At 40.0% G+C, this 10,014-nt stretch overlaps 1 protein-coding gene across 1 annotated transcript; it reads right to left on the minus strand.

Moving 5' to 3' along the window:
* Positions 1-206: 206 nt before the first annotated feature.
* GDF2 (growth differentiation factor 2) lies at positions 207-3,792 on the minus strand. The gene is made up of 2 exons (XM_008502037.2): positions 3,356-3,792; positions 207-1,382 (listed from the first exon to the last, which is right to left on the minus strand). Exons 1-2 carry the CDS (start codon positions 3,699-3,701, stop codon positions 442-444), a joined length of 1,287 nt encoding a protein of 428 aa, XP_008500259.1. The 5' UTR covers positions 3,702-3,792; the 3' UTR covers positions 207-441.
* Positions 3,793-10,014: the final 6,222 nt, after the last annotated feature.

Raw genomic sequence — 10,014 nt, forward strand, 5'->3', positions numbered from 1 at the left:
CCAGTTCCATTTACTGAGTTTTAGAGAAGTTGAAAATGTCAGAATTGGCTGAGAGAATTAGATTAAAATACCTGTTAAACATTCACAGGAGATCCTTAATCCCTATTGAAAATCCTTTAGTTAAATTGAACAAAATCAATTAAACCAAAAAGTTGAAATAAGATTTTCAAACCGTATCACTATGGCTAAATTATGCATAGTTCACTCAATCTCACAATATTTTAATTCATTATTCATTTTGCCATGATATATAGTGCAGGCTATTATCAATGATTGCCATTCTTTAAATGCCATTTTCCTTTAAAACAAGCAGCCACAACAGCAAGAACCAGCCCTACTCCAAACCTTGTTTGCAAAGATTTTCATTTCCATCACTAGTGTACAGATTTACACAGAGCAGGAAAGAAGGTATTCTTATTCATAGAGATTCTGCCTTTTATACTACCTGCAGCCACATTCTGCCACTTTCATCCCTTCATAGTTGTATATCAAAGTGGGCACACCAGCATCATCCTTATAAAGAATGGAGATTGAATCCAATTTGGTTGGAACACAACAGGCTTTGGAAGCTTTTTTTGGGTTTTGGAGATGCACCAGAGTTTGGACAATAGCATGTTTTGTGGGGGTAACGTTATCTGTCAGAGGGAAGAAACAACCTCCTTTACACTCAAATGCTTCATAATCTTTTGGTGCTATGATCCAGGAATCCCAGCCAATCTCTTCAAAATTCACATGGAGGGAAGTTCTCCGGCAGTGGTTGGTTCCAATACTTCTCTTGCTTCTGGAAGAATGCTGGTAAGACCCAGTGATGGCCTTTTTCTCTCCCGGTTCTTCCTCTTCAGTTAACGTGTTGTTTTGTCCTAATTTTTTTAGCACACTTTCTTGTTCATGAACAATCATCTCCCGGAGCTCCACTTTGGTCTCTTTTGTCCCATTGCTGCGATTATTGGAGAACACTATTAAAAGGGGCAGATTTTTAGTGTCAGGGGTAACACTGATATCCAGCTTGCCACAGGTGAAACCACCTAGAGCCTTACTTTCTGTAACAACCTCTAACTTGTTTTTAGTCTTCAGTTTGTCTGCCTTGACCCATCTTTTCACAGCACTGGACACTTCAAACATCTCCCAACCACAATCCTTGATATTGCGAGAGACAAGGAAGGATTTGGCACTTTCTGGGTTTTCCCAGTGGTCACCATCTAGAACATCATAAATGACCATGTTGCCTTTCAGCCTAGAGAGAGACCCAACTTCCCTGTTACAGGAGATATGAATTCTCAGCTCAGCTCTGGTGATTTCCTCGTATCGTGGAATAGAGATGTTGAAGAGCAAGATGTATTTCTGAAATGCATTTTCTTCTGCTGAAGCTAAAGAAATAACATCTGCAACAGGAAATTAAAAAACGTGGTTACAGTGTTTTTTGACTGTCCAAGTAACTTACTCAGGATGTATTTGGAGGGTAAAATAAGAGCATGGTTAGCCAGCATTGAAGAAAAAAAAATGAAATACAGTCTTTTGGCCAAGTTTCAAGGGCAGGGAGTGAAAAGTAGAAACTTAGGTCCCTGGTGGTGGTAGTATTTTCAGTAATATTTCATCATCAGGGTAGTGTGTGGAAAGGACAATAGTCTGTCTAGAACAAGCTGTGGTCAGTATTAAGTACATAAATAAGGAATCTGGGGAGTGTTCAGATTTAACAATTTCCTAAATATTTTTTTTTAGGAATACCTTGTGCAAAACCCAATAAATTTGCTACTCTTATCATCATGTAATGGGATGAACTTCCCTCATAATAGAGAGGAGGCTATGAGACTACAAGAGTTTATAGTGATAGGATGAGTAGTGGTTATAAGCTTAAACAGAGTAGATTCAGATCAGATGTTAGGATTCTTTAGTGTGAGGGTGGTGAGGCACTGGAACAGGTTACCCAATGAAACTGTGGATGTTCCCCTCCCTGGAAATGTTCAAGGCCAGGTTGGATGGGCCTTTGAGCAACCTGGTCTAATGGGAGGTATCCCTGCCCATGCCAGACTAGTGAAAATAGATGACTTTTAAGGTCCCTTCCAACCTAAACCATTCTCTGATGCTGTATTCAAGGGAATTAGCTGTGCTGAGGCTTTTGTTGACATCTTGAAATAACTCTGAAAGCAGCTTGGGTTACTGTGAGTTTGGGGATATAAAAAAGTTTTTTAAAATCTGTAACAGAAGTTTTGGGCTCTAAGTTGGGACTTGGTGATAGAAAACCTTTCATGACCAGGTCCCAGTCTATTCCAGACTGGATTCACTGACCTTGTGAGGGTTTGTTTTGGTTTGCTTTATTTTCTACAAAGATATGTGGAGTACCAGCAACTCTGTCTTGGGCGGGGCAGATATTTGTCTGGAAGATCAGATTGGTAGGGTTTAAAAGTCATTACTAACAGATTTCTATTTAATGGACAATATAAGATAATTATTCAGTCATCATAGGGTTTTAGGGAAATTTAGATTTGTTAATATTGACACCTCTTCACAGCATTTACTCACCAAAGCAGACACTGGGGAGAGGGAGGCATATAATCTAGCTAGTGTTAAGGTTTTTTTCCATTTCAGGACCAGGGGCACTAAGTTGGGAATCTGGAGTTCTCTATTTATCCATTCATCTCTATTTATCTATTTTATTTATCTATTTTATTTATCTGTTTTTTCTATTACCTCCAGATTCCTGTTTTTCATATAAGCAGAAGCTTCAACTCTCCTTGTCTCACATTTATTGCAAGGGTTGCATTTACTTCTGAGTCTTGCACTGTTTCTTTTACTGAAACTTTTAAAAGGCTATGTAATCTTACACAGACAGAGATCATGATTTTTTTTGAGACAAGCTTGACTAACCATTTCCATATAAAAGCAGAATTCTGAGATAGTACAGCTGTTCCTTCCTTGGATCTAGAAACAGATTTCTCAGTTGGCTGCTGTGGTTTTTAATTATGAGAAGATCCTGCCTGAAAGAAGAGCTCTTGCATGGATGTCTCAATTACAGATGATTGAAAGCTTGCACTCGAACATTAAAACTTCATCCCACATATCTAGCTTTTGGAAACATGATTCACATAAACCCTATTATTCAATGTATTGTGTCAGTTGATACTTTTGAGGTAAGAATATTGTGCAGTAAAAATATCAAAGAAAACTAAAGGTAATTTTATTTTTTCAAAGGCTGAAAGAAGCTACAGAGCAAGACTACAACACAAAATTTTAATCGGTTTTGTTTCTAAAGAACTGTGGAATTTAGGCACTCAGTTCCCTCTGAATTTCAAAGTATCTGAGTACCTACTGTACAATCTTTAAAAATTCTAGTCCACGCATTTAGGACTTTTCCTACCTTCAGCATTGAAGCTCCTTACAATATTTGATGCAGGGATGGAGGACTTGTCTGCAGTATATCTGTTATATAAATCAATCATGAACTGTGGTGGTTCTTCTTTGGTCTTCACTTGTGAGGGGACTCTTGACAAATTCAAATTCCTTAATAAATCTGTCTTCATATTCTCCAGGAAAGATTTAAAGTCAAAATGAGTCTCATCTTCCACTTCTCCCCGATCATGAAAGTGTGCATCAGACTTTCCCATAGTTGATAACTTGTCCCAGCCTTCCAAAGGCCTGCCTCTTGTCAAACAGGCAATGATGTTGAAAACAGACAGTGCAGCTAGTAATCCAAAAAAATGCATTTCTTCTATATTTACTTTCTAACGGAGAGATGGGGGAAAAAGGCTATTTTAGCTGTTTAAAAATCTTGTTTCATTACAGACGGAGGAAAGGAGATGGAAAGCAAACAACTGGAATGCCCTTTGCAAATCATGTTCCTTTTGCAGTCTGCTTCAGACCCTATCCGCTTGTCAGTTGTCAAGCAGATTGGTTGTGCACTTGCCCTTATCAGAGTCATTGATGCCATGCTTCAGCTTCTGTTATCTAGCACAGCTCTTAGTTAATGAAGATTCTATAAACATCTGACAAACACATGTGGCTGGTGGGAAGGACATTGTATATTGTAAATAATCTACATTTCATTTTAGGGTCATCATTGCTTAATTGCACTCTTCTAGCATATCCTTTCCAACACAGAGAGAAGCTTTCTTAGGGACGTAGAAGATTTCACCGTTTTCATCAAGACTAGAAAATAGAGATCTAGAACAAAGTTATTCTATTAGCTATTAGTAAATAATGCCTCATTAATCTTTATTACAGTCTCTTCACTTGCCATCAGAAAAAACATGATTATTTGATGGAGAACTGTGTTTCTGAAAGACATGATTTCATGACAATACAAACAACCTTAAAATTTCTTTCCATTTATCAGTCAAGAGCTATTGGTTGTACACAGTGAAATATCTGTTTTGTGTCAAGTTGACTTCATGTTGTTTGCAGGCTTGTCCATTTTTAGTTTGATTCATTTTATGCATGGGAGTTTAGTCTTTTTTATAGTATCTTATGTAATATATTTCTTAGATCTTTAGTGGTCAGTCCAGTCCAAGAACAACAAGTTATTATTTCAGTGACCTCAAAATGAAGACAGGATTAGGCTTTCTAAGGCCACATAGAAAGCAAAAGGTCTCTGTAAGGATACAGAAGATCATCTGTGAGGACAGTGTTATCCTTTAGAAGAATATGCCAAAGAAAAATAGAAGATTATAGAATTTCTCATGATGCAGAAGAAAAAATCTAGTTTATTTATAGAGATAAAGATCACTTACTATTTATCTTAATAAATGCATTATGATTTAATCTAATGGTATGTGCTTTATCTATATGTAAAATCTCAGAAATAATAATTGTCTCAAAACAGCCACCCTGACAAAATGGACATTGTGCTCAGGTGGGGTCCTCAATCCATAAACCACCTGGACTCTGCTGTCGCAGGGAGAGGCCCTCATTTGGGCAACCACCCTGATAAACTGGGTCCTGTTTTTGCAAGAGGAGCCCCTCCTTCTGTGGCCACCCTGACAGGCAGGACACTGTCCTTATTCCATAAGGGACAGGGGCAGGGAAGCTGTGCCCTGTGGAGGCAGGGTGACATCTTGTGTGTGCCCCGGGCAAGGACACTGAAGAGGGCACGTTGTAATTACATATATTGTAATTCATTGCTTTGAAAGTATCATTTTGCTAAATTCTGCTGTTTGTAATCCATTGCTTTGAAAATATCACCTTTTGTACTTCTGCTAGGTGTAATCTGACATGCTTTATGATCTCACTCACTTTTAAGTAAAATTGTATCTTGTACAAACCTCCTGGGTAGAGTCTTACTCCTAGAGTACTGCAGAGAAAGTTCCTGAACTTAATCTCCCCAATTGTGTTGTTAAAAATATATTAATTAATAGAGGAGGATTATGCCCAGCCATACCGAGGCTCCTCTCTGAAGGACTTTATAAAGAAAGGGGGTCCAGTCCATGGGTTGACCCCCATCTCTGGGGAACTCCACCTATACCCACTCTCTGGGATGTGATATTTGGTTTGGCCCCCACCCCTGGGGAGCTGTGCTCACTCTGTGAGATGTGACAGTGCTGCACCCACCTTCTGGGTGTAACACTGCTCTGTTAATCTATCATTTTTTCAAAGCACAACTCAATCTATACTGTACACATGACATAAAATCCAAATAGTATTATGAGCTTTTACCTTAAAAATAGATCTTACTGCAATGATACCTACAAGATTTTCTTCTTTCTCTCCATTTTTCTCCGTTTTTCTAGCACTGCACACACAGTGTATGAAGTGAACTCAGACTTTTCAAATGCTCACCTATGTGTCTATGCCTGGCTTCACTTTGTATACAGGATTTTTTAAAACTTTCCAGCTGGCTTAAGAACCTCCACAGCACTGGCATTTTCTCTCTGTCAAAGTACTTGGACAGTGTAAAAAAAGTTACTTCTCAGTTTGCTTTCTGATAAAATAAACAGATTGTGCCTTTTAGTTACATGTTAAAAGAAATTTTATCTAACTGGTTAGGTTTTTTTTTCATAGCTCTTTCATGTCTTTTTGAAAAATTTAACACTGAGACTATACATAATTTTCTAGTGGCAGTCCACCATTGCCACATGCAGAAAAAAATTTCTGCTTTCTTTATGTGGTTCCTCACTGCAGTGTGTATCTTTCTTCCAAGCTTTCATTAGCTCTCTTTACACTCTGAATGCTCATAATGTGCCAGAAGTCCATGACGTCCACTAAAACTGTTTCAAGAGCTGTGGCTTGCAAAGATGCAGTATTTTCCTCAGTGGAAGCAGCCTCCATTACTTGTGCCTAGGTACTAAGGTCTGCATCTGTCTCCCTTAAAATGAATGTTGAGTGATCTTATAAATACCTTTCTCCTAAACATCGTGTTCTGTAAATGTGGGGTTGTTCTATGGGTTGCTGTGGGGGCTGTTATATACAGACTTCCAGTTTATATATAAAGTTGTCAAATAGTGTCAGGCCCCGTGTCAGCTTTGCAGAAACTTTACAGTGAACAGTTTCATTCAGTGGCACTCCCTTTGGAAAGCTACTCTTTGAGGTTTGACAGTGAGTTGTTAATTCATGTGATACACATATATACTAATATTGTTTAGTGGTTCCCTTCAATTATGCAGCACCGTGCAAGTGAATTAAAATACTCCACAGAAACCTAGATATATTCTAGCTGCTGCTGTTATCTCTGGCAATTAAACCATGGCCTCAGAGAAAGAAATTTGATTGGTTTTAGAAAAAAATTTTGCTAGCTAGTATCAGGTGTTTTCCTCTTTTATCTGTCTTTAATAATCCCATATTAAGATATCCTTAGCTCTTTCAGGATTTGTTAGTGGAATCATCTTGACCTGCTATTTTAGGTGTTTGGCAATAGTTGGTTTCTATAGAAACTTAAACATTGAATGGAATATTTTATATGATGTTCACAGAAATCAAAAGTTCCATTGGAAACAAGAGAATAAGGAGCTGGCTACATTTGTGCCATTTTGAATGCAAAGTTTCTTTTTCTAGGTGAAGATTAGACATTCAGATACCCAAGACCCAGAGATTAGTAGCAACTTCTAAATAAAATAGTGGTTTAAGACCTTCTTTGCATTAGAGAATGCTAAACTCCAAATAAAATAAGCTTTACTAATAAGAAACTTGTATTGCTTGTGTGGTAAGGCTGTGCCTTGAGAGTTATGCCTCTTGCAGGTAAAATTTTTACCTTTAAATGCAGATAGAACCTTTCAGAGTTTTAAAGGTATCCTAATGAGTACAGGAATATTATTTTCCCTTATGCCCTATAGAACTTGTAACAGATCATAAGAAACTGCTTTCCAGTGTATTGGAGGAAAAAGGAAGTCCAAAGGGAATGTGGGCCCTCTGCTGAACAAAGTTGGTGCCCTAGTGATGGAGGATACTGAGAAGGCAGCATTACTGAAAGCCTTCTTTGCCTCTGTCTTCACTGTTAAGGCAGACCCTCAGGAGTCCCACACCACTGAGGTCATGGAGGAAGTCTGGCAAAAAGAAGACCTTGATTCAGTTGAAGAGCATTGGGTTAGGGGTTGGTTAAGTAAACTGAACACAAATCCATGGGCCCTGATGGAATGCACCCATGGGTGCAGAGGGGACTGGCAAGTCGTTGCTAGGTCACTCTCCATCATCTTTGAAAAGTTCTGGAGAACAGGGGATATGTTTTTTCTTCAAAAACAGAAAGAAAGAGGAGCTGGGTAGGTGTAGCTGTAAGCCTTACCTCCAGCCCTGGAAAAGTGATTGAACATCTTATTCTTAGTGCTATCTCAAGCCACATTGGGCAGAGGAGGATTCTCAGGAGCAGTCAGCATGGATTCACCAAGGGGAAGTCATGCTTGGCCAATCTGATAGCATTTTATGATGGTGTAACTATGATGGATGGGGGGGAGGGCTGTTGAAGTGGTCTACCAAGGCTTCTGACACTGTCTCCCATTGCATCCTCACAACCAAACATGAGAAGTGTGGATTGGATGATTGGGTAGTGAGATGGATTAGGAAGTGGTTGAAGGACAGAGCCCAGTGAGTTGCGGTCAGGGGGGCTGAGTCCAGCTGGAGGCCTGTGACTAGTGGTGTCCATCAGGGGTCAGTACTAGGTCCAGTCCTGTTCAATATGTTCATAAATGACCTGGCCGAAGAGACAGAGTGTACCATTAGCAAATCCAGAGATGATACAAAACTAGGAGGGGTGGCTGATATGCCAGAAAGCTGTGCTGTCATCCAGCATGACCTGGACAGGTTGGAGAGCTGGGATGGGAGAAACCTAATGAAGTTCAATAAAGACTCCATTTGGGAAAGAACAATCCCACGCATTAGCACAGATTAGGGATTGACCTGCTGGAAAGCAGCTCTAAGGAAAAGGACCTGGGATTCATAGTGGACAACAGGCTCACCATGGGCCAGCAATGTGCCCTCACAGCCAAGAGGACCAATGCCATCCTAGGGTGCATTGAGAAGAATGTGATCAGCATGTTGAGGAAAATCATTCTCCCCCTCTAGTCTGTCCTGATGAGGCCTCACCTGGAATACTGTGTGCTGTTCTGGGCTCCCTGCTTCAAGAAGGACAAGAACTGCTAGAGAGAGTTCAGCAGAAGGCCACTAAGCAGATTAAGGGACTGGAGCATCTGCCCTATGAGAAAAGGCTGAGAGAGCTTGGGCTGTTTAGCTTAGAGAAAAGGAGGCTGAGGGAGGATCTCATTAATGTTTATAAATATCTAAAGGGTGGCTGTTGGGAGAGTGGGGCCAGACACATCTCTCTGGTGTCCAGTGACAGAGCAAGGGGTTATGGTCTCAAACTGGCACACACGAGATTTATTCTGAATATGAGAAAATACTTTCTTACTTTGAGGATAACAGAGCACTGGAAGAAATTGCCCAGGGAGGTTGTGGGGTCTCCATCCCTGGAGACAGTCAAAACCTTCCTGGACATGTTCCTGTGTAAGCTGCTCTAGGGGGTTCTGCTCTAGCAGTGGGGGTAAACTAGATCTCCAGAGGTCCCTTCCATCCCTTACCATTCCATGAATCTGTGAGAAACTTAGACTGCTGCTTGAGGAGGAAACATTCCATACCTTGCACTCTCTGCTACCTCTCAGGCTTCACAGTAAAAGTTGGATCTACTCCTGATCTGCCTGTGCTATTTTATGCATGTGGGTGAAAATGTGGGACAAGTGTGTTCTGGCATGCAGGGACACTGAGAAGGAGGACTGGCAGTCACAGTCACAGTGCTGGAGCATCAGCTCTTAAACGAGTGTTGCAGTTACAAGGGCTACCATGAGTGAATCAAGAGAGGATTGTACAGGAAATAGGGGAATTCATAGACATTTTTTTTTCACTAAGGCTTCCATCAGAACCACTGCCATATGTTGTGCCTCATTTTGATGTTCATTGTTGGAAAAGAAAGTTAATGAAAGTTCTGGAGAGAAATCAGAAAAGAGCTGTGAGAAATAGTTTGAATAAAAAATCAAAGGACCTATTCAAGACTCTTAGCCAAAATGCAATTTGACTCTGCTCTACATACTAAAAATACATGGTGAAAGTATTTTGGATAATAGACAAAAGAGATCTTATAAAATAGGTTACAGTAAGATCTACTGAATTGAAGCTAAAGCTGAACAAATGCAGACTATCATGAAGCCACTGCATTTGGACAAAGAGCACTAACTTTTGGAAGAGCTACTTATAGTCCAGTAGAGGTATACTGTCCCATGAAATCTTTAAAGCCAAATGTATGCATATTTTTAAAAGACATTCCTAAGCTCAAAACAGAACTTCCATAATACATGGTGCAGAAACTACCAGGCAAGCTTCTTTGTTCTGTACTATGCAGAAGGTTGGCCTAGGTGATCATAGAATCATAGAATTGGCTGGGATGGAAGGGACCTCAGAGATCATCGAGTCCAACCCTTGAACCACCGTTGCGGTTGCTAGACCATGGCACTGAGTGCCACATCCAGTCTCTTTTTAAATATCTCCAGGGATGGAGAATCCACTACTTCCCTGGGCAGCCCATTCCAATGCCGGATCACTCTCTCC

The sequence above is a fragment of the Calypte anna genome, chromosome 6 (genome assembly GCF_003957555.1).
Source record: "Calypte anna isolate BGI_N300 chromosome 6, bCalAnn1_v1.p, whole genome shotgun sequence".
Classification (NCBI taxonomy): domain Eukaryota; kingdom Metazoa; phylum Chordata; class Aves; order Apodiformes; family Trochilidae; genus Calypte; species Calypte anna.

Coding starts and splice junctions, on each gene's coding strand:
- GDF2 (XM_008502037.2), bottom strand. CDS start 3,701: ATGCATTTTTTTGGATTACTAGCTGCACTGTCTGTTTTCAACATCATT. Junction 1,383..3,355: donor AAGGAGCTTCAATGCTGAAG/GTAGGAAAAGTC, acceptor TTCCTGTTGCAG/ATGTTATTTCTTTAGCTTCA.